Source organism: Bicyclus anynana, chromosome 26 (assembly GCF_947172395.1).
Source record: "Bicyclus anynana chromosome 26, ilBicAnyn1.1, whole genome shotgun sequence".
Lineage (NCBI taxonomy): Eukaryota > Metazoa > Arthropoda > Insecta > Lepidoptera > Nymphalidae > Bicyclus > Bicyclus anynana.
In genome coordinates this window covers 5907060-5933219 of record NC_069108.1, presented here as the reverse complement: position 1 = coordinate 5933219, position 26160 = coordinate 5907060, and the positions used below count along the sequence as shown (strand labels likewise).

The window sequence follows — 26160 nt, the reverse complement described above, 5'->3', positions numbered from 1 at the left end:
GAAGCCCAATTTTTTTTTAACGACTGTTTTTTTTGCGTGTACGAACCATTGTATTAGACGGTGTATTTTCGATCAAAAGAAAACAACCAACCAACCATTTTTAACCACAATTCATATAGATTCATACGTGTTGCAGCCAAATTACAATTCGGCAACACGTATGTATCTAACTTGTAACTATCTGGTTTATTTTCAATAAAAAAAAAAGTATTTTTTTAATTCCTGTTTTTCGTGTTCGTGTCACTATAGTATGCGCATTATCATCTGAGTCGTCCGGTCATAAAAGTCAAAAAAGATAGGAATGTGCAGCGCGCCTACCTGCGCACCCTAATTATCGATAAACGGCTACCTGCGCACGTGCTAATGATGAGTCAATAATGATTTGGACGATTCTGATTGGTCGGTTTCTAATGTAATTGCATTGCGTATTTTTTTTGCTATAAATGTGTTTACTGCAATTAAATAAATACATTCATGTGTTACTCGTTGCGCACTATGGATACTAATATATAATAAATTTGGCAGAAGACGAAGATTCTGATGATGAAGACTCAGATGAAGATTAATTTTATTTAGTTAATAATTATATAATATGAAATATGTATTATATTAAATCAAATATTGTTAATTTTTTTAATTTTGTGAACAAGATACGATAATAAACTTTACTTATCGATAATATGTCTTTCATTGTTACACCCTTCACTAGACGGCTCCATAAGACCCATAAGTGCAAGCGAGATAGATATAGAGAAATGATTTATGGCCCTAAGACTCAGTTGTTAATGCTATTAGTATAGCAACATTTTGCACAAGGTTTCAAAACAAAGCTTTCTCAACCATTGTACAGTTCCGTTCTGGACGGTATATTTTCGATCAAAAACCAACCAAATATTTTTAACCACAATTGATACCTACAAGATAATATTCGACATATTTTTGACAAAATATTGAAATTTTTATTAAAATATAAAATATTAAGAACTAATGTAAATAATGGCTTTGGATGTTGTTTTTATATTTTATTTATAGGTAAGATTTAGTTTAATTTAATAATTTAATGTAAACTTAATACTGTAAATAAAAATTATATTTAATTAATGGAAACGCAAGCAAGCCTTTTACTATCACATTCGTGTGATATAATTATCATTATATGTCTCTAACTTTTAACCGGTCTTTAAAAAGACCGATTTTTTTTTAAGACTTTTTCATCCATCCTCGGAAAAACAACTTTTTCGACTAGTTTTCAAAACAAAGCTTTCTCAACCATTGTACACTGTACAGGTCCGTACTGGACATCAAAAGAACACAAACAACCAAACATTTTTAACCACAATTGATATAGATCCATACGTGTTGCAGCCAAATTACAATTCGGCAACACGTATGTATCTAACTTGTAACTATCATCTGGAAACGACCATTTTTTTTCCGTGTTAAACCATACCATCTCAACCCACCTTCAGAACCGCAACTTTTTTACACTAGGTTTTAAAACAGAGCTTTCTCAACCATTTTAGAGGTCGTAACGGACCTGTACAATGGTTGAGAAAGCTTTGTTTTGACGGTATATTTTCGATCAAAAGGAAACAACCAATCAAGCATTTTTAACTACAATTTATATAGATACATACGCGTTGCAGCCAAATTATAACACGACAACACGTATGTATCTAACTTTTAACTATAGTCTGGTATATTTTCAATCAGAAGCCCGATTATTTTTTTTAAATGACTGTTTTTTTTGCGTTTACGAGGGACTACTCCACCTCAACCCACCCTCGAAACAGCAACTTTTTCCACTAGGTTTCAAAACAAAGCTTTCTCAACCACTGTACAGTTCCGTACTGGACGGTATATTATCGATCAAAAGGAATCAACCAACCAAACATTTTGAAATACAATTGATATAGATTCATACATGTTGCAGCCAAATTACAATTCGGCAACACGTATGTATCTAACTTGTAACTATAATCTGGTATATTTTCAATCAAAAATAACAATTTTTTAAAATACTTTTTTTCGTGTTCGTTTCACTAGCCACATTTTCCACTAGGTTTCAAAACAAAGCTGTATCAACCATTGTAAAGGTCCGTACTGGACGGCATATTATTGATCAAAAGGAAACAAACCAATCGAACATTTTTAACCACTATTTTATTGATACCTATAGATCCATTCGTGTTGCAGACAAATTATAATACGACAACACGTATGTATCTGACTTTTAACTATAATCTGGTACATTTTCAATCAGAAGACCGAATTTTTTCGAAACGACTGTTTTTTTTATCCATCCTCGGAACAAAAATTTTTTCCACTAGTTTTCAAAACAAATATTTCTCAACCATTGTACACTGTACAGGTCCGTACTGGACACCAAAAGGAAACCATCCAACCATTTTTAACCATAATTGATATAGATCCATATGTATTGCAATCAAATCACAATTCAGCAACACGTATGTATCTAACTTTTAACAATAATCTGGTAAATTTTCAATCACCGAGAGAACAGCAAATATTGTATTAACACATTCGAGGGGCTATTCCTCAACCCACCGTCGGAAATGCAGCTTTTTTTCACTAGGCTCCAAAAAAGCTTTATCAAGCATTGGAATTTTTCTGATGTTCTTGATTTGGAAGACCATTTGGATGAATTGACAAATACTTAAGAATCGCACGTTATTTATAGGATGCACACAAAATATTTAAATTATATTTTTAAATATTAATTTACTTAGGAAATAATACAAAATCTTGTAGGTCCTTTTATGACAACTGAATAGAATAACATTTTCATGACATTACTGACAATACAGTAGAATTTTTCAATTTAAAATTGTTTTTTTTTTATGAAAAAAATTAAACAACACCAACAAACTCTTTGCAACCAAGAAGGATGAATAACATGGACCTCTTATAATAAAAGGACGCACAATCATATAGAAAATTTCACTTAAAAACTAGCAAATTTTGCTTTGACAGTTTTAGAATTATTGGTAAAGAAAGTTATCCCTAAAAACCTTTAAATATAGTCCAATGTTCAGTTCAATAAAATCCATAAGTCAGAGCAAATTCAACCTTAAGCATTGAGTTTAAGGTTGAATTTGCAAATGCGACTACTTGAATTGAGTGCCAAGAAGTTGTGTTTGGCACTAAATGAGTGGGGACGGTTTTTTTGTGCATCCACTTTTTCAATATGAGATCGATGATGAATAATCAAAAAAACACTTTATACTGGCGGTGAGGTATACAGTTTTATAATACAACATATTTACACAATATTACAGTTAATTTACATTATTTTTACAATACAATCAATTTATTTTACAAATTGTAAAACTAATAAAGACGAAAATTATTATTAATAAAAAAATATCACCACATTAAAAATTTTTGTGCGTATTAATTACAAAAAATATTGCTTATAAGCATTATTATGATTAAAATACTTAACCGCCGTTGGTCCAATCGTTAGTCTGTGTGACTTCGGTTCACGAGGTTCAAGGTTCGAATCCTGAGTCGGGCTATAAACTAACGAGCTTTTTTTTTGGTGTTTTCACACCTGTCACTCAGAGTCACATTCACATTCAGTGATGTATTAGATACTTGTAGTATCTTGATACAAGATGCAAGATACTTAAAAAAAAAATAAAAAAAAAAATTGTCTATTTCTTTACACTTGGTCGCATGTTAGCACTGCTAACAGTAATTGCTGGAGTGAGATATTATAACCCTGAGTACAAAGACAGCAGCTTATTTTTTTTTTTTAAATTTTCAAAATATTTTCATTCCTATCTACGTCACGATTACACAAAACACATAACTTATGCTAATCACACATTTTGGAAATCGTAATAGGGATGATGACTAGGTTTGAATATATTGATTTTTATGATACATTCGGGTAAATAAGGTCAATGTTAACTAATTTATACATAAAAAGCAAAGATTGTCTGGATATTTGCATAATATTTGAAAATCTATTAAAAATCTTTTATCATAATTAGATGAAAATTCATACAGTTTTAGCTTCCTTACATTAAATGTGACATTTTTTAATAGATAAACTATAAACATAAACGCACAAATAACAAAGATATTAGTAATTTTGTTTGACCGCCCATACAAATCTAACGATCATTATGCACCTACGACGTCATTAAATCGTACCATTTTGTATGGGGCGTTTTTCAGGGATCCGCGGCAGTACCACAAAAACTGACCCTTTAAATCCCTGTAGCTCCGAAAGTAATGATCGCAGATACCCTGTTACTTTTACAAAATTGCTTTACTATTAGCATACTCTTAATTTTTATACAATTTAAAAAACTGTCATCATCCCTATTCAAAATTAAAAACATTAATATATTACACAATCACATTTTTTGATATTTTTAGGTAATTTTTATAATTGTCACTAAGCATTTTTTTTACAAATAGTATCCCAGTTCCTACATTTATTTATCTATTAAAACAAATTATTAATTTTATACATACTAATACTTACAAAACATTATAACTCTGAATACATTATGATATCCTGGTACTTCTATATTAGTAAGAGGTAAAGTTTGTGGTGTTTGTAGAGGATTATCTCTGGATCTACTGAACCGATTTTGAAAATTCTTTTACCACTCGAAAGCGACGTTATTTGTGAGTGTCATAGGCTATATTTTATCCCCGTATTCCCACGGGAACGGGAACTACGCGAGCGAATCCGCGTAGGGCGTCAAGTATAAGACATGTGAAGCTGAATGGGTGGGGCACATAGTAGCAAGAGCCGATGGACGTTGGGGTCCCAAGGTGCTGGAATGGCGACCCCGCACTGAAAATCGCAGTGTTGGTCGACCCCCCACCAGGTGGACTGACGACATCAAGCGAGTCGCAGGGATTCGCTGGATGCAGGCGGCTCAGTATCGTGATGTTTGGAAGTCCCTACAAAAGGCCTATGTCCTGCAGTGGACGTCCATCGGCTGATATGATGATGAAAACAATTTAATTGGAGGCCAGTAAACGTTACAACTCTGAATGTATTATGATATCCTGGTATTTCAAAAGTTACAAACATTACACAAAAACTTAATAACTATAGGAAATTCAATCAAATCCGAAGGGTTAAGGATTTCTTTTAAAACTTAATTTAAATATCACGTATTTTTTCAAATTTTCCAAACGTCAAAAATGCTGTCGTCCATTTCGTGACGTCACTAACACCCTTGATGTACTAAACGTCGAACTAATTGTCAACTAATATTGTTGTCAAACGCTCCGTTTAAATGGGATTTATTGTAGTGACGTCATGAAACAGTTGAAATATAGACTGTCATGGCCGACAGGCGTTTTGGCTCGTATTGTCAAAAACATATTTCAAAATTAATATTTTCATGTAATCCAGTCAACTATTGGAAGCCAGTAAACGTTATAACTCTGAATATATTATGATATCCTGGTATTTTATAAATTACAAACATGACACAAAATCTTACTAACTATAGGAAATTCAACCAAATCCATATTTACCAGCTTTTAATTTTAACCTCCAATATAAAAAGAGGGGTGTTAGGTATCTGTCTGTAGCACCGTAGATTCTAAAAAAATGAAGACTACCTAAACTAATACTAATAAGAGGTATTTTTTGATAAAAAATAGGCTCCTAAACTACTGGACCGATTTTAAAAATTCTTTTCCCCAATGGAAAGTTACATTATCAGCGATTAACATAGGCTATATTTTCACGTATTTCCACGAGAACTATGCGGGTAAAGACGGGAGTCTGCTAGTTGACGTGATCGAGATTATTCTTAGCTATACAGGGTGCTCGGATTTCCCATAACTTCAAGTTGAAGTCAACTTATAGGAGCCGAACTACATAACTAATTATTTTTTTAACTAAAAAATAAAAAGCTTTTATATTTTCATACGAAGTAATTTTAATAAATCTATCTATCTATCCAAATAACTCATGCTTTTTTCTGTCCTTGCATTTTAAAATACGAAAATCTTGGCTACGTCATAATTATAAGGTTATAGGCGTATAAGGGACACATTTTAAGATCTATTTACAAAAGAAATATTATTTACTTAAAATGTTAATTTTAGAACATGTGTTCCTTGAACATTTTCAATTAATTTTCTCTAAAGAATATAACCCCAGAGTTACGGAAAATACTCCCCAGCATAGAGTTGTAGGTAAATAAAACGGTTGGCCATCAATTTTGTTCAAACCGAAATGCGCCTTATTGTGTTGTAGCGAGAGTCGCTTTTTATTTGCAGAGTTACGTCGAGTGAATCTTCTGCACTTTTACATTATTATGTATTCTGTGTCTTAGCTAAAATTTTAAGATCTGTTCAAGCGTTTTTATAATCTAAAATTTTATAATATAGTACCTAAGTTAAAAAATATTATTTTTTACACTTTATAACACTAAATTTATAGGTTTACAAATACATATGTACAATATTATATCATAACCACATTTTTATTATTTTTGTGTAATTTTTATAATTGTCACTAAACATACTCAAGCTAAAAAAAAAAATAGTTAATTCAAGTATATTATAAATTATTTACACAATAATAAATTTTATTTAGAGTGGAAGCCTGAATTATGATCTGGGACTAGTTAAAAGCCATTAAAAGACTTATTCAACAAATTAAAACTAATTTTTACACACAGAACCTGTATTTTGAAATTTTCTAAGATTATTATTTATATAAAGAAAGACATTTTACAGATGAAACCTTTTTTATTTATTTTACAGATAAAGGTAATAGCTCATTAAAGCCAGTCAGCGCCAGCAGATCAATTCAATAACTTCGAAGCGTGTTAGTGGACACACTAAACGCAAGGTTACAGAAAATTCGTATTATAGTGATAAATGTTTATGGTAATTTTACGTAAAGTAATATTAGTCTTTAGTAGTAATAATATAGTATAGTAGTAATATACTAGTAGCATGGCAGTAGTAAGTAGGAACTTTTGTTTTAATCGAAAAATCGTTAATTTACGAAATTTCATTTAAATAATCACGTTAGATTATTGTAGAAATAAAAAATCACTGTCACTTGATGTAAAATAATGTCATTTCTATAAAATAACCATTCATATCATCGCAAAAAGGAAAATATTATGAAAATCAATGAAGGGGCTCATGTTTTGAATCACTGATGCAATCGTTGTGACGTCTCTGAAATGAGCTGCGGGTATCCCAACGCGCAGTTTATACATAAAGTAGCCGCGCCCCATCGAAACCGGTGATACCTTGCGATTTGAACCGGTTACAGTGCGCAGCTTAACGCACAAAGTTTTGAAATGACACAAAGATTGGATCCGAATATACATAGCCGACAGGTGCCTGGTGGCTCTAATGAGCTATGACCTTTAGACTGTCGCCTTTTTAGACCTGACGGTCTAGTCATGTCACATATCGATTCTCTTTCTACAAACGCTTCAAAAACTAACATACACTGGAATTGAGAATCTCCTCCTTTTTTTGAAGTCAGTTAAAAATGTTCAGTCAGTGTTCTTCATATATTGACCAAGCGACTGAAGTAATTCTTCATTAGTTTCATCTATATGTATTTTTTTTTACCAGTTGTTAGGTGGGGGATGAAAAAACCCCTTTCGGTTTCTACACGACATCGTACCGGAACGCTAAATCGCTTGGCTTGGAATCAATATATAACATAACTCGACGCCAGGATGTTTTATAATAAACTCCATTAATGTATGATTGCCTGGTACTATCACATATTATTTTCCTCCGATTCCGGAGGGTGTGGGTTCGAATCCGGTCCGGGGCATGCACCTCCAACTTTTCAGTTGTGTGCATTTTAAGAAATTAAATATCACATGTCTCATACCTGAGAATTTTCTTAATTCTCTGCATGTGAAGTCTGCCAATCCGCATTGGGCCAACATGGTGGACTATTGGCCTGTCCCCTCGTACACAGGAGACTCGAGCTCAGCAGTGAGCTGAATATGGGTTGATGACAACTAAACATTATAGGTTGAAACCTCTAAGGTTTTTCAACCTCCTTTCCAGGTCCTCCAGGTTGTCGTCTTTGGGCCACGGGTCAGGTTTTCTCCGTTCACCCCCCGGGGCCATTTGGAAGTGACTGCTCGATGCTTTGCCTGGACTCTCTGAACTGGAAGAAATTAATTGGTTAGAAAACTTAATCACAGATTAAGATACAATAGCAAAGAACTAATTTCAAGTTTTACAGATTTTTTAAGTGGACATAGTTGAAAGGATGGAGAGTGACATAGGCTACTTTCTTTTCTTCCCTAAAATGAGGGGTGGAAGTTTGTATAAATCATTTGTAGGGTAGGGGTATGGGTAGGGTAGGTAGGAAGGAAGCGCACATAAGACAAAGAAAAGCTTGACCGGGTTCACTAGTAAGATATAATATCAGTCTCAGTGGGACTTCTTTAAGAAGAGTTACCCAATTCAAATATCTAGCCAGCAAGAATGACTCGCCGATCCTGCAGAAATTTATTTCTGTTTTGGTGCGGTGAGACAGTTTATTATTAATTTTTATTTTCTTAAATGTAATTTGTGTACCTACTAACATAATTTTTAAGATTGTAACTAGCCAATGGGCCTTTGTAGCCATAAATAAAGAAACTTATTATTATTATTATAATATACCTTAGTTAGTTTTCTTCATAATATGACAGACAATTTTGTTCGTGAATATTGTACGAGTCCCTATGTAACTAGTTTGAGGATGTGAGGTACCGCTTCACCATATTTAGAATGCCGAATTTATTAGCTGCTGCCTTGGTCTTAGTCTCGATGCATTTCCCTATGTTGGTGGCTCGCTTCCGCAATGTTTGCAAGTCTATATAAAATCTTCAAAGTGCCGTTACCGCCTTCCAAGTGACCAGAAGGTAGCACATACGATGTTATTTTACGCTTTTAAGTTTTTTTGTGATTTTGAAGTCGGTTGAATTTTTTTGTTAAAAATATTTAATTTTTCTATTTTTAGTGTGCCCTACGAGTAGCTTCTTATGTAATGAAAGCGCCTCAGTACAGGCAATTTCGTTATTTTCATTTGAACATAAGGTTGCTGTGAAAATTTTCATGAAAATTAAATAGGACCAATCTTTTTTAAATTGGTTAAGGAATGACGAAGTTATGAGGTAACAAACATTGAAAAAAAAATATATACGCCTTAAATTTGAATTTTATTTCCTTTTATACATATATTACTTCTGTATACCCTATCTTCATTATTTTTATTATTGTTCTTCTTTAGGTTGCTTGGAAGATATTGCTTGTTAGCGATAAGGTCGCCTATTGTGCATTTTTAGTAATTTTATTGTATTTATCATCATATAAATCACAAAGAAACATACAATAATGTTTCTTTGCGATGAATCTATACTAATATTATAAAGCTGAAGAGTTTGTCGTTAATTTGTTTGATTGAACGCGCTAATCTCAGGAACTACTGGTCCGATTTGAAAAATTCTTTCAGTATTAGATAGCCCATTTATCGAAGAAGGCTATAGGCTATACATTATCTCCGTATTCATACGGGAATGGGAACCACGCGGGTGAAACCGCGCGACGTCAGCTAGCTTTCAACCTCCTCCTTTTTTTGAAGTCAGTTAAAAGAAGGTCTATATCCAGCATTGACTGATGGATGATGATGATGATGATGGATACCTGCTGTACTCCGTGCTGGGGGTGAGGTTGTCGCCGTCTTTGCTGTTGAAGAGCCAGACGCCGTTGGCCGCCTTGTGGTCGCGCACTTGGAACTCGGCGCTGTAGTGGCGAGGCGGCGACGAGAAGTCCACGTCTAGCGGTTGACCTGGGGATATATTCACAAATATATATTGTGGTGCATGTGTTACACACTCAGACTAATTACTTAAGGACTAGTCATAATCATCATCATCAGCCGATGGACGTCCACTGCTAAACGTCATCTCTTGCACGGACTCCCAAACAAAACGGTCTCGAGTCACCAACATCCCATAATTTGTATTTCAAAATTTTGTGTTAAATGATGACTAGGTTTGAATATATTAATTTTTATGATCCATTCGGGTAAATAAGGTTAACGTTAACTAATTTATACATAAAAAGCAATTGCCTGGATATTTGCAAAATAAATGAGATTATAAAATTTCAAAATCTATTAAATTTTTTTCATCATAATTCGATGAAAATTCATACAGTTTTAGCTTTCTTACATTAAATGTGACATTTTTTAATAAATTAACTATAAACACAAACGCATAAATAACAAAGATATTACTAATTGTGTTTGAACGCCCATACAAACCTAACGATCAGCAAGCCACTAATTCGTACCATTTTGCATGGGGCGTTTTTCAGGGATCCGCGGCAGCGCTGCAAATCTGACCCTTTAAATCCCTGTAGCTCCGAAAGTAATGATCGCAGATACCCTGTTGCTTTTATTGCTTAACAAAATTGCTTTGCTATTAGGATACTCTTAATTTATATATAATTTAAAAAACTGTCATCATCCTTATTACGTAAATTAATATAATAATCATTAATAACCAATAAAAAATACTCGATCTTATTTCTTTAGTTTTTGTGAACAGTTTTTAAAACATTTAAAAACATCATTCAAACATTTAAAGACGTCATTCTTCTTGAATAATATTGAAAATTACTGATGCGACGGTTCGTGTCGTGCTGACTCGAGAATGTATTACTTTTTGAATTTTGTATTTAGAGTGACTACGACACCGTCGTGTTCCGTACATTATTCAGTAACGGACGCCCGCGACTTCGTCCGCGTGGACATCGATGTAAACTTTCAAGCCCTATTTCACCACTTAAGAGGTTTAATTTTAAAAATTTTTGAATCACATTATATTTCGATTTATAAAAAAAAAATTAAAACTGTAACTCTAAAAATGAAGGATTTTCCAACCCCCTATCTTACCGCCTTCTTATTTTATTTCGCAATAAAAAACTACCTTCTCCGTATTATGTTCTGAAACCGTGCCAAGTTTCATTTGAATTCATTCAGTAGTTTCAACGTGATGCCCGAATAACAAAAAAATACGGACAGCCATACAGACAAAAAAATCAAAAAAAAAATATTTTTGGCTTCTGTATAGATTGTATAATGCCCTGCAACAAAAATTTATAACGTATCTTCAATGTACAGAATGTACAGAATTCGTATTATAAGTATAGATTCTAGATGGCGCTGGCGTCCGTTATGCCACGGTAACGTTTGATGTTACAAATGGTATAAGTAAAATCTCAAATCTATACTAATACTACTATATAAAGCTGAAGAGTTTGTTTGTTTGTTTGTTTGGTTGTTTGATTGAACACATTAATCTTAGAAACTACTGGTTCGATTTGAAAAATTCTTTCACTATTAGATAGCCCATTTTTCGAGGAAGGCTATATAATATTATCCCCGTTTTCCTACGGGAACGGGAACCACTCCGGTAAAACCGTGCGGCGTCAGCTAGTTACGAATAAATGTACAGAATCCGACCAGCCCCCTTAGCCAAGTGGCACGTCGTTTCTCTTTCTACGATCGCTAACGCTTCGATAACTAGAAAAATGTATGTAAATGACAGATCGTGATCACGTGACCTGTCGATGGCAAATGTCATTCCCATACATCTTTCTAGTTATCGAAGCGTTAGCGATCGTAGAAAGAGAATCGACATGCCACTTGGCTAGGGGGCTGTTTTATCTATACTAATATTATAAAGAGGAAAACTTTGTTTGTATGTTTGTTTGTTTGTAATGAATAGGCTCAAAAACTACTGGACCGATTTTAAAATTTCTTTCACCATTCGAAAGCTACATTATCCACAATTAACATAGGCTAAATTTTATTTTAGAAAAAAAATATGGTTCCGTAAGATATTTGGGTTTCGGACACAAGGTGTAAAAAATCAACCAGAAAAGTTACTTATTTTGCGTACGCTGCCTAAACTATAAAAGATAGAACCATAAAATGTTCTAATTAATTGTAGATCTTATAAATATCTACAAAAAAGTCCGCGACACACTATACCTATCTATGTCGAGTGAGGCACAACAACCATTTTTTTTTTTAAATATTTGTATTTTTTTGGACTACATTTAAACGCATTTATTTTACTTATGCTTATCAAAATAAATGATTTCATCACTAAGTACAGTTTATGTAGTTAATATTTGGTCTTTGAATGATTAAAATTGGACGTTCAGTTTTGAAGTTATGGCGATATTATAATATTACGATTTCTGCTGCATGGCCCGTTGCGAAATAGGCGTCACTAAGGTATATTTATGAAACGTTTCGTGGTACTTTCGAATCGTCGTACGGTAGGGGTAGGTGAGGGATAGGGTAGGAGTATGGTAGGGGGTAGGGTAGGGGTAGGGTAGGGGTAGGGTAGGGGTATGGTAGGGGTAGGGTAGGGATAGGGTTTGATAGGGTAGGGGTAGGGTAGGGGTAAGGTAGGTAGGGTAGGGATAGGGTTTAATAGGGTAGGAGTAGGGGTAGGGTAGGGGTATGGTAGGGGGCAGGGTAGGGGTAGGGTTGGGTAGGGTAGGGGTAGGGTAGGAGTAGGGTAGGGGTAGGGTAGGGGTAAGGTAGGTAGGGATAGGGTTTAATAGGGTAGGAGTAGGGGTAGGGTAGGGGTAGGTAGGGGTAGGATTGGGGTAGTAGAAAGCTCACATCGAGTTTCACGCGGACGGAGTCGCGGGCGTCTGCTAGTTATAAGTATAGGTTTAGATAGAATAATCTATGTATCAAATACACGGAGACACAGTAGTTGTGCAACTCACCAGGATGCAGTCTGTTGTCCTGGCGAAGTTCTCCATAGTTCTCCGTCAGGCTGTCGAGCCGGTTGCCCCACGTGTCCACGCTCCTGTTGGTGGTGGGATCCCACTCCTGGGACTTCTCCTTCTTCTTTGGCTTTGATTGTGGCGATGTATCTGTTAGAAGAAAGATAATTCAAAATCTATACTAATATTATAAAGCTGAAGAGTTTGTTTGTTTGTTTGATTGAACGCGCTAATCTCAGGTACCACTGGTCCGATTTGAAAAATTCTTTCAGTGTTAGATAACCCATTTATCGAGGAAGGCTATAGGCTATATTATCCCCTTATTCCTACGGGAACGGGAACCACGCGGGTGAAACTGCGCGACGTCAGCTAGTCAGTTATAATTCAAAAATTCAAAATTCATTTATTTCAATTAGGCTTAGTTTACAAGCACTTTTGAAATGTCAGGATTATGTCTGAATTTAATCTAATGGTGGTAATAATAGTCGAAAACTTAAAATTAAAGTTAGAAGGTTCCAAACGCGCCTTGGTCCGAGAAGAGTTGGTTTGACTACCATAATATAGTACAGATAAACTATAAAACATACATAAACAATATAATTATATAGCCTCAATAACTCAACGGTTAGAGCGGTCGGACTCATCACCGAGGGGTGGTGGTTCGATCCCCGTCCCGTTGGTCTATTGTCGTACCCCCTCCTAATACAGTCTTCCCCGACTAGTTGGAAGGGAATGGGAATATTGGTCATATTTAAAAAGATATGGCAAATATTCTTTATAAAAAGAAAAATATAAAAAAAAAAACACTTCCGCTGACCAGCGGTCAGCCTATGTCCGAAAAGGGGGTGAAATAGGGGTTGAAAGTTAACATCGATTTGACGCAGACGTCCTCTAGTCTTTTAAGTATTACCAATATTCCTGTTCCCCTCTAATAAGCTACTTGCCTCTTTTTTAAACAGTTAAACTGAATTATTGAAGTATTATAAAGTATATTTTATTTTGTCCCGTCAATAAAAAAAAAATATAAATAAAAAAATATCTACGTAAAATTTTTGCTGGCGAAACAACACATTAGCAAGTGACGTCATTCATAGAGATAACAGCGTGATTGGCATTTGCAGTGATATAATACAGTGGTAATATATCGCGTCACTCACTCACTGCTGAGCCCGAGTCTCCTCTCAGAAAGAGAGGGGTTAGGCCAATAGTCCACCACGCTGGCCCAATGCGGATTGGCAGACTTCACACACGCAGAGAATTGAGAAAATTCTCTGGTATGCAGGTTTCCTCACGTTTTCCTTCACCGTTTGAGACACGTGATATTTAAATTCTTAAAATGCACACAACTGAAAAGTTGCAGGTGCATGCCCCGGACCGGATTCGAACCCACACCCTCCGGACTCGGTGGCAGAGGTCATATCCACTGGGCTATCACGGCTCTAGGCTATTGCTTCTGCATACCTTCAACATCCTCAGCCACTGCTACCTTCTTGGCTGAGCCGCTCTCATCAGCTCCCAACTTGTCCAGCTCCGCCAGCATCTGTTCCTCTCCATCAAACACAAAGTCCTCAGTCTTCCTCCGGGGCTTCCTTGGAGTTTCGTTCGGTGGGGATGGAAGTGGGCCTGTGAGAAAATAACATGAATTAAAAAAAACTAAAAAACACACTTGATACCCATATTGTAGGGGTACATTTCAAATAGCCTGCCTTATTGGATTTAAGTCACGTGACTATTTTTTTCGTATTCCTGATAACATTTTCATTTAATATCCATATCATGGGGGTGGATTTCAAACAGCCTGTCAGCCATCTTGGGGAGGCCGCCATATTGGATTTGTGATGACGTTTATTAACTAGTCATGTATTGTCATCAGAACTAAGAGCGTGTGCAAAATTTAACCCAAGATTTCTTACATAAATACTTAGAAGTGAAGCTAATATAAGCGTGTTAAAAAACGACTGAAATAATACTTTTTTTCTACATGTCAGCCCTTAAACACAATCTCACCTGATGGTAAGTGACGATACAACCTAAGATGGAATTTTCATCCTAATCGAAGACCAGGAAGTGGGTTAAACTAAGATGGCAAGATTTTCTTACATACATAGTTACAAGTAAAGCTAATATAAGCTGCTAAAAAAACGACTGAAATAAAACTTTTTTTCTACAAGTTAGCCCTTGACTACAATCTCACCTGATGGTAAGTGATGATGCAATATAAGAACGAAGCAAGCTAACTTCTTAGGAGGAGGATGAAAATTCACACCCATTTCGGTTTCTACACGACATAGTAGAACCATAGATAGACCGGAACGCTAAATCGCTTGGTGGTACGTCTTTGCCGGTAGGGTGGTAACTAGCCAGACCTGGACCTATTAAGAAAACCTAAATCAGCCAAGCCGGTGATCGAACCCAGGACCTGTCTTGTAAATCTACCTACTTTTTAGTAAAAAAAAAATATCAGTCCAGTTCCTATAAGTGATAAGTGTTTTTGGAGGTAGGAGGGTTTTTAGCCGGTACCCAAACGGGTGTCCATGAGGATATTCCCCCCTACGAAGTAAAAAAAAAAAAAAGGTCCTATAAGTGGACTCCTCCGTTGAAGTTATGGGGGAAATACTCCCGAGCACCCTGTATAACTATATAACTCTTGCTTTAATAGCTCACCGACTCTACTCTTCTCTTTCCCCGGAGTGCCTCCCGTGGGGCCTGAACCAGAGAGTAACTCATTCAGCTCTTGCTCCAACTCTGCCGTGTCCAGGTCATCCAGGGTGCCACCGAGTGCTTTCTCCACTTCATTGTAACTGTCCATTACCTGCAAATGTTTATAGATTTTCTTTTTGATGCAGGGTGATTCTCAGTCATTTGTGTTAGCTATTACTAGTCGTCATCAACCCACATTCGGCTCACTGCTGAGCTCGAGTCTCCTCTCAGAATGAGAGGGGATAGGCCAATAGTCCACCACGCTGGCCCAATGCGGATTGGCAGACTTCACACACGCAGAAAATTAAGTAAATTCTCTGGTATGCAGATTTCCTCACGATGTTTTCCTTCACCGATTGAGACACGTGATATTTAATTTCTTAAAATGCACACAACTGAAAAGTTGGAGGTGCATGCCCCGAACCGGATTCAAACCCACACCCTCCGGAATCTGAGGCAGAGGTCATATCCACTGGGCTATCACAGCTCAGCTATTACTAGTGATCTATAATAATCTTAGTTATAAAAATAATGTCACTTGATTTAATTGAAATAGAAAACATGAGTGAATGTAATGAACACGGTTGGACAATGACTTCCGGCCACGAACAAACACCAATAATGGCGGCAGACGCCATATTGGTGTTGACACAGAGTGGGGCTATAAAAGACGATGCTGGCTGTCATGGCGGCATTCTTTGTTCAACTGTCTTCGCGAGAACACCTATCAAGTTTTAGTAGGTATTTATTGCAATATTGCTAAAATATGAAAATATCAACTAAATAAAAGAAACATGAAAATTGTTTATGTACACAATAATACCTAACTAAACAATTAATAGATAATTGAGCGTAAACACTACGAGGTACAAGACTGTGAATAACAAAAAATGTCTGTCTACTATTCTTGAGTTTTTTGTTTTATAATCAATGTATTGTTTTATGTAAAGAAATATGGATCTAAGAATCTATATTTCAACACTTGCAATATTTTCTTATTAGACAGATACTAACTTCTTTCAGGTTATCCATGGTGTCGTACACAGAGTCTTCCTCCAAGCCACCATCTTTCATGGTGCGTTTCATGGCTTGGGCACTTGTCCTGCAATAAAAACCAAACCATCAATGAATTAAAAATAAAACAAGCAGACATTATTCTATTTCTGGCAGATCGTTCACTTTACGGGTTACTCGTATTTATTGTTTGATTTTTCCTTTTAATTTATTTTCCTAAAATTTAATTTCTTAAAATATGTTAATTTTGTTATTTTTTGACTCTGTTCTTTTTTGTTTCATTATTTTATTTTACTTAGTATAAATTATATTATAAATTAAGACACGTCCAGTAGGCAGGTCCGTGAACACACAAGGTTTCACTTGAAAACCAGCGCCACAGTTCGCTGTGGCATCGTGCTGAGGTGGATACCTTTTTTGTCCACGACCAGACGTATGTATTGTATGTTCTGTTTGTTTATTTTTATTTTATTACTTCTGTGTGGACAAATAAAGAGATTCTATTCTATTCTATTCTATTTTATAGATCACTTTCTTTCCTGTAGACCATTGACCTCTTATAATAAAAGAACGCACAATCATGTAGAAAATTTCACTTAAAAACTGGCCAATATTGCTTTGACAGATTTAGAATTATTGGTAAAGAAAATTATATCTAAAGCCTTTAAATATAGTCCAATATTCAATAAAATCGAAATGCAGAGAAAATTACATCTTAAGGATTGAGTTTAAGGTTGAATTTGCAAATGCGACTACTAAATTGAGTGCCAAGATGATGTGTTTGACACTCATTGAGTGGGGACGTTTTTTGGTTGCTGATTGTGCATCCACTTTTTAATAGATGTATGCTGTAGACTTAAGATGTGCACTACGAGATTTCTTGTGAAAAGAAAAGAAATGCACATATTTATTTAGAAAAAAAATAATTTAACAAAACAAGTGTCAACCAATAGCAATGGTCACCTCTAGTCAATGAAAAACAATGATATTCTACATTTTCCTTTCTATCTTCTAGACCAGGGTTTCTCAAAGTGGAGTACGCGAACCCCTAGGGGTTCGCCATTCGACGACAGGGGTTCGCGACAAGATTTGACAATGGTGGCTTGATAACTGATACGGAGTCAGAATTAAGATTAAAATTGTCCAAAATTACTCCTAACATTGAATCCATTTGCGACAAAAAACAAGCATAGTAATATTACAAAGACATTTCTTTTGGTACTGTATGTGTTAACTTTTCTTCAAATAAAAACCTAATTTTCTTGAACAGTCAAATTATATTTTTTCTTTAGGGGAAGGGGGGGGGGGGTCATTAGTTAATAAGGGTTTCGCTGTCACTTGGAAATTTTAACAGGGTTGAGAAACCCAATCTGTTTTAGACATATGTTGTGATTCTTATTCCTACTGGAAAGTTTTCTGGGAACATGGATATTTTTATGGAATTTATGTGGTTTTTTTTGTAATATATCTCTTTACCTGTAAGTATCAACGACTGCAGTGTTGAAGTCAGTGTTCTTGGCCTGCAGCACCAGCTCCTGGATGTTCTCCAGCGCAGCTTCACATCTGCCGAGCCTTTGCTGAGCTTTCAGCTTCTTACGGAGGTGGTTCTTTGCCTGGAAACAGTTCCCTGTTACATCATAATCGTCATCATGGTCATTCTCATCGTCAACTTAACAAGATCATTATCAACCCATATTCAGCTAAATGGCGTGACAGCCCAGTGGATATGACTTCTGCCTCCGATTCCAGAGGGTGTGGGTTTCAATCTGGTCCGGGGCATGAACCTCCAACTTTTTAGTTGTGTGCATTTTAAGAAATTAAATATCACGTGTCTCAAACGGTAAAGGAAAACATCGTGAGGAAACCTGCATACCAGAGAATTTTCTTAATAATTCTGCGTGTGTGAAGTCTGCCAATCCGCATTGGGCTAGCGTGGTGGACTAAGGCCCAACCCCTCTTATTCTGAGAGGAGACTTGTGCTCAGTGAGCTGAATATAGGTTGATTTTGATGATGATGAATCTGTGCCTTATAATTAAGGGCACAAAACAGAAGGTCTGTATATATGAGAATGACAGATCTGATCGATATATTGATCAGGGTACCTCTTGATAGTGAATATTTGTTAGTTTTCATAATATTAGGTTTTTAGTCTTTACAAGTAAGACCTTGATTACAATCTCATCTGATGGTAAGTGATAATGCAATCTAAGATGGAAGCGGACTTCTGGAACTTATTAGGTGGAGGATGAAAATCCACACCCCTTCCGGTTTCTACACGACATCGTACCGGAACGCTAAATCGCTTGGCGGTACGTCTTTTTTTTTTGTGGCCAACTGTAGGCTGAGGAATTTAAACTGAACATTTTCAGTTTTTCTTCTAAAACTCAAAATCTATACTAATATTATAAAACTGAAGAGTTTGTTTGTTTGTTTGAAAGAACGCGCTAATCTCAGGAACTACTGGTCCGATTTGAAAAATTCTTTCCGTGTTCCGGCTATATATTATCCCCATATTTCTACGGGAATAGGAACCACGCGGGTGAAACCGCGCGGCGTCAGCTTGTACCTAATAACTCAATTATAATATTAATACTTACAGCTAATTTGTTCCCTAACTTCAGATCTGCCTTGGCTTCCAAGTCGGCGGTCGCAACTTCTCGCGACAGTCGCTTCACCTCGCCCGACAGTCGCGTCTCGGTCGACATCAGTTTGACGAGCGCTTCGTCCAATTCCGTTACTGGAGTTACTTTTTTGTTTGGTTCCGCTGAAAAATAATAATACATCTCAACAACATCATCATTAACAATCCATAATCGGCTCACTGTTGAGCACGAGTCTCCTGTCAGAATGAGAGGGGTTAGGCTTTAGTCCCACGCTGGCCCAATGCGGATTGGACTTCACACACGCAGAGAATTAAGAAACTTGACATGTTTCCTCACAATGTTTTTCCTTCACTATTTGAGACAACAATTATCACTATTTAATTATTTTTTTTGTTGTAAACACAGAGTAACCATACTGAGTCTTTACAAGCAACATAATAAAGCCAGTGAAACTCATTAAAAAAACAAACGTCACGCATCTCCTTGAGACAGCCGCATAAACAAACTTATTTCAAAATTATACACTAACAACAATTACTATTAATATATATCTATATTAATATTATAAAGCTGAAGAGTTTGTTTGTTTGATTGAACGCGCTAATCTCAGGAACTACTGGTCCAATTTGAAATATTATTTCAATGTTAGATAGCCCATTTATCGAGGAAGGCTGTAGGCTATATACTATCCCCATATTCCTACGGGAACTGGAACCACGCGGTTGAAACCGCGCGGCGTCAGCTAGTTATAAGTATAATATTATATAATATTATAATCAATAATTATAATATATCTATACTAATATTATAAAGAGGTAAAGTTTGTAAGTTTGTAAGTTTGTCACATTTTTTAAATGGGGTAATCTTCGGAACTACTGGTCCGATTTCAAAAATTTTTTCACCAGTAGAATGCTACATTATCGGGGAGTGCTATAGGCTATATTTTATATTAGTATGATATATATTCGCCGAGTTAACACAGTTTTTGTCATACAGGTCGGACCGAAAATCCTCTTAAGCAGACTTATTCGCATGCGCTGCCTTAACCATTGTGTAAAATTGAAATTAATGTATAGAGGATTTATGTATCTTTAAAAGTTCTACAAAAAAGTCCGCGACACCATATATCTATCTTCTATATATTAGCAGATAAAGTACCTTTTGTGTTTTAAAAATTATAAATTTTATATACTTAGGTTTGCGTCATTATTTATGCTACTTAACTTAAATCCTTATCAAAATAAATTATTTAATAATCACAAGGATATTATGGAGATAAGATTTTCCCTTTATAGTATGTTAATTAGTTCAATAGTTTCGGAGATAATACAAAATTTCTAAAAGACGCAGAAATTCCGCTATATGACGCCCCACGCTTTCAATTACGTAGTTCCCGTTCCTGTGTGAATATGGGAATCAAACATAGCCAATAACTCTAAAACACTCGCAAATAACGTAGCTTTCTATTGGTAAAACAATCTTTCAAATCGGTCCAGTAGATCCAAAGATTATAATTTTAGCATAGAAGTCTCTATTTTCCTTTGTCATCGCACCACGCTCATAGGGCTGGACCGATTTTGCTAAGGGTAGGGGTAAGGTAGGGTAGGGTAGGGTACAGGTAGGGTAGGTGTAAAGGTAGGGTAGGGGTAGGGTGGGGTAGGGCAGGGTAGGGGAGTGTATGCCTAGGTTAGGGGTAGGGCCTACTCCTATCCTAGGGGTAGGGAAAGGGAAGATTACGGGTAGGGTAGGGTACGGGTAGGGTAGGGGTAGGATACAGTTAGGGTACGGGTAGGGTAGGAGTAGAGTAGAGGTAGGAGATACTGAAGCCTACTTTCTATTTTTTGTCTGTCTATTTGCCTTTTTTTTGACCGGGCATCACGCTGAAACTACAGAATGAATTCATATGATACTTAAGACGATTTGAGACCATAATACGTAGATTATGGTCTCAAAGGATAATAGGATACTTTTTGTCGCGAAAACAAAATCAGAAATTGGTGAAGTAGTGGTAGAAAGTTTGTACGGAAAGTCCTTAATTTTTCTACGTACATTTGTAAATGTAAAATGATAAGTGGACTATTTATTAGGTATAAGTTATAAAACTTGCAAAATAGAATGTGAAATAGGGGTTGAAAGTAGATATCGATTTTTACGCGGACGAAGTCGCGGGCGTCCGCTAGTATATAATATTATAATCAATAATTACCAATAAATAAATACTCCATCTCATTTCTTTAGTTTTTGTGTACAGTTTTTAAAATTTAAAAACATATTGCAGCATGGTGGTTTTAAATTATATAACAACCAGTATCTCACCCAAATTCACGAACAGTCTGAGGAAAACGAGCTCCATATAAAAAAAAAAACATACCAAGTTTAACAACGTCGCCTTGCTTGACCGCCATCCCCTGAGCCACCAAGTAGCCTAGGTACACCTCGAACACCTCGCGGCTGAAGCTGGAGCCGCTGGCTCTCATCAGCTCCTCGATGGTGCCGATACGATCTTCTCCACTTGGGAAGTTGTTTAGAAACTCTATGGCCTGGTCCTGGAACCAATATCATTATATTAATAACTTAGAAACTATATATTTCAAAATTATAATAAAAATATTTTTAAAATCCTCTACCCAAAGAGCTTTCATTTGATGTAACACTCAAGGTCATTCTCTGCACTTCTGAGGTCTTATTTTGGTTACAGTTTGATTTGTTAATTCAGTTGTCCTGACAAAAGTTGTGAATATACATATATATATGACGGCCTCCGTGGCGCAGTGGTATGCGCGGTGGATTTACAAGACGGAGGTCCTGGGTTCGATCCCCGGGTGGGCAGATTGAGATTAATTTATAATATTAATTAATTGTTAATTAATTACTTAATTTGTCCAGGTCTGGCTGGTGGGAGGCTTCAGCCGTGGCTAGTTACCACCCTACCGGCAAAGACGTACCGCCAAGTGATTTAGCGTTCCGGTACGATGCCGTGTAGAAACCGAAAGGGGTGTGGATTTTCATCCTCCTCCTAACAAGTTAGCCCGCTTCCATCTTAGACTGCATCATCACTTATCATCAGGTGAGATTGTAGCCAAGGGCTAACTTGTAAAGAATAAAAAAAAAAAATAAAAAAAAATATATATATATATAAAACCAATACACATAACATTTTGTTCGACATTGGTTTCCTTATTTATGAAATCAACTTCGAAATGGGTTCATGTCAGATATTCTATACATCTCACAAATATAAAATGTCTAATTTTTTTTTGTTTCTTGTATAGTACCAATATGGTACTTCATAAAATTACGATCTAGCCTACTTATGTGACTAATTAGTAATTTATCTTTAACCTAGACTTATAATATATTATTATTATACTAAGATAATGTCCAATAACTCTTGTACTCAATAACAAAATCTTAGTCTTTCACTGACTATCACTATTTTTATTCTGCTATTATGTCTTTAAGTTGCAGTGTTCACGTGATTTTCCATGTAGCACTTGACACTACACTATCACTAGTGACTAAACACTCAAATGGTTTAGTCCGTTTAAGTCTTCTCACTTTATTCGTTACGTCAAGTAGAAGGATTGCCTCGATGTTTACGTAATGGTGAAGTCTTTGTTCATGAGCAAGAGACATTTTTTGAATTATTATGTCAACATTTTCAATTTTAAATATCTAATAATAGTTTTTTTAATTCCTAGACATTTTAAATTTTCAAACATGTGCCCTTTTTGAAATTGCTTAATCTATTTTAAAGAGGTAAAGTTTATGGTGTTATTGTAAAATTCTACCACACAAAAAGCCACTTTATTTGTCAGTGTATACTATATTTTATTTCTGTATTCTCACAGGAACAAGAACTATGAGGGTGAAATCACAGGACACCTGCTAGTTATAAAATATAAGGGTAAGGTAGGGTAGAGGTAGAGTAGGGCTAGTGTAGGAGTAGGGTAGTGTAGGGTAAGGTTAGAAAAGAAGTGCACATTAGTCAAAGCGAAGCTTGACCGGGTCCGCTAGTAAAATATAAAGACAAAACTCACCTTCACAGCACTTTCTAAAACAAAACGCTGTGTGGAATCCACGCTAGCTTTCGGCAATCCGTTAGCATCCGTGGCATGTCGGGCAGGCAATAGAGATGTGACAGCAGTCAGCGCCAGGGCTGCAGGCTTGAACGCGAGGCGGGCCCCCCACCTCACCCAACCTTCGGGCCCATTGTGTAATATCTGTTGGTATTTTGTTATGGGTGACAGTTCGCCATTCCTGCAGTGAATAGAAAACCGGATGATGTTAAAACTTCACATAGTTTTAGTGATGGCTCTAATGAGCAATCCTACAAATTTTTTTTTTTTTTTTGTGTTCAGTTACATCTATCAGTGATCAGTCGCTTGACTATAAACTGAATTTTTCATAGCAGATCATGTTTCTAGTTAAAGGTCATTCCATTAAGTGACTCTTCGTGTTATGGTCCTTTTTTGGGGTATTACTGTCCACCACATAATTCATCCACAGTGGATCGCTTTAGCCTTTTGGTCTTACCAGGCATAATAAGCAATTTGGCAAGACTATTTGTGTGTTCTTGTAGTCTGCTTTTGTATTTTATGGCGTACTTTCTTATTTCTTCCTTGACAGTCGGCATTTCAAGATACTCATGCATGTCTGCTGTTTTGGTGAACCAGGGGGCGTTTAGTATTGTGCGGAATACTAGGTTCTGGTATCTCTGGAGTATTTCAACATTGGAGTGACTGGCTGTGCCCCACAGCTCCAAGCCATACGTCCAGATCGGCTTTAGAACACTTTTGTACACAAGTAACTACAAAATTATAAATGTGAAAGTTTGTATGGATGTATGTGTGTTTGGGTGTTTGTTACTACTGAAGCGATTTGGCTGAAATTTGGAACCTTTTACCACTTTATTATATAAGAGTATGTATTTAATATACATATATTAATTACATACTCTTAGTAAATCTCATCTTTCTAGTTTTAACAGACTCTGAGTTATCGTACTGACAACTTTATCTTATTAACTAACATCAGAATTTGTATGCATTAATCGATTTCCAATTACGTTTTTTAAGTTTGCCGGCTACTTTTCGACTATTTCCCGAGGGATCTGTAAAAACTAAATTCCACGCGGACGAAGTCGCGGGCGTCCGCTAGCTTCGATAAACAAAGACTCACCGAAACATTTCCTCCACAACGATGTCCAAACACGCAGCTGTCCGCCCTCGTCTCTGGAACACGCATCTCACGTCCGCTGCAGACACTATGGGGTCCATTTTGTACCGGCACCATTGTCGCACCATATCCGACCAGAATTTCATCTTCATCTCCCAAGACTCTGGATTCGTGGAACGCAAGCGGAAGGGAGCGAACAGTGCGTTCATACGCACATCGTCCGACCAGCATTGCGGTAACTTGTCCTCGGGAAATCCGTCGGCTATCACCATTGTTATTATATTCTATTGCTAATACGCTAAATATACAATCAAGGCACACAGGATGGGTTAAAAGAAATATAGGACACTTTATTCTGTATTTTTACTTCGACGCATTTTTAATTTTTGCAGTTTGACTTTTCTTTTTCTTTTGGTCACTTTTTGACGTTGAAATATGAATGATTGATTATTGAATTAAACCACATAAACCATTTCCATTGAAGTGGTCTGTGGTTTAAAATAAAATATGTACCATTAGGCCTATAAAGGCTTGTATCCAAGGCCGTAAAATAAATTAAAAAAAAAAAAAAAAAATATGTACCATTACCAACCTTAAAATCTTAAACAGGACGATAGATTACATATTAGCCTCAGACTAATTACTTAAGGACTAGTATTGCACCCAAATTCAATGTCTGTCAATTTTAGAAGAAAACGAGCTTAGATTATGATGATGATATGATTATGATTATGATAGGACTACATCATAAACTGATTAAGAATTTGTTAGCTGTCTTTTAAACTATTCAACTACACAAATAGGTATTTTTACGGAGCAGATAAACCGATGGACACGATGACAACTATAAAACATCGATTCTAGAGATACAGTATTTATAATTGCATTAGATCGTTGATCATATACTTTGACAGAAAAGTATTCGTCTGAGGAATGAAGGTACTTATTCGTAGGCTACGTTCCAGTTGGTAACAGAACATCCAAAATACTGCTGCACACGTAGTCGTTTTGTTCGATGACGCGGCGAAATGTCATTATTTTTCTCATGAAAGGCTCACAACAACTCTTTTCAAGAAATGGGTTGGTGCGGTCGCTTTTGTTAGATAGGTAAGAAGTCCCGCGGCTAAAACCTGAACTAAAATTGACAGTGCTTTACACAATAGATAGTAAGACCGCCATTATTAAATGCCAATGAAGGCTTGTTCGGACTACTTTAGTAGAGTATACTTACTAATCTGTAAATGTTCAAAATTTCGTAACAAAAATTGTTACTCGTATTGTTATTCGTTACCATGGACTTCGTTTCAAACCCCCACCACAGATTAATAGGATACTATTACCATACTACCGGCACAGACGTAGGTATTGCCAAGTTATTAAGCGTTCCGGTATGATGGATAAACTGGCACCTACCAGGCATGTAGGCAGGCTTACTTGAAATATCAAATAAACCTGCCACCATCTTCTAAACTTCTAAAGCATCGTCACGTAACGGTGAGATTGCAGTCGTCATTGAATAAAAAAAACGTGTTAGTTTTGATGATTTTAATTTCTTCAAAAGAGTTATTAAACTTAGAAACACCATAATTAGGTAATTAAAATTTTTATAACATGGTTTTAACGGTCAGAAATGAATTGAATAAAAATTAATAGAGCAAAATTTTAATTTTACTTTTTATTTGCTATTTTGGATTAGTCAACGCTTAAAACGGTCCTATTCCTATATGTTTAGGATTGCAACGCTCGTAATAAATGGAACGGTAAAGTTATAAACACTATGCTCGACCTTTGGAATCTACAAGTGGAACGTAGCACCTGTCTATGTCCCGTCTTTGCCTGTCCCAAGTTATTATCTATGTATCTAAG

The 26160-nt window shown here is 36.0% G+C and overlaps 1 protein-coding gene across 1 annotated transcript; it reads right to left on the bottom strand.

Annotated features, from left to right (window-relative positions):
* Positions 1–405: 405 nt before the first annotated feature.
* On the bottom strand, positions 406–24746 carry LOC112044891 (charged multivesicular body protein 7). The gene is made up of 11 exons (XM_024080886.2): positions 24298–24746; positions 23157–23376; positions 21488–21662; positions 19111–19277; positions 17989–18125; positions 16513–16600; positions 15463–15610; positions 14260–14421; positions 12799–12948; positions 9688–9832; positions 406–8161 (listed from the first exon to the last, which is right to left on the bottom strand). Exons 1-11 carry the CDS (start codon positions 24564–24566, stop codon positions 8017–8019), a joined length of 1806 nt encoding a protein of 601 aa, XP_023936654.1. The 5' UTR covers positions 24567–24746; the 3' UTR covers positions 406–8016.
* Positions 24747–26160: the final 1414 nt, after the last annotated feature.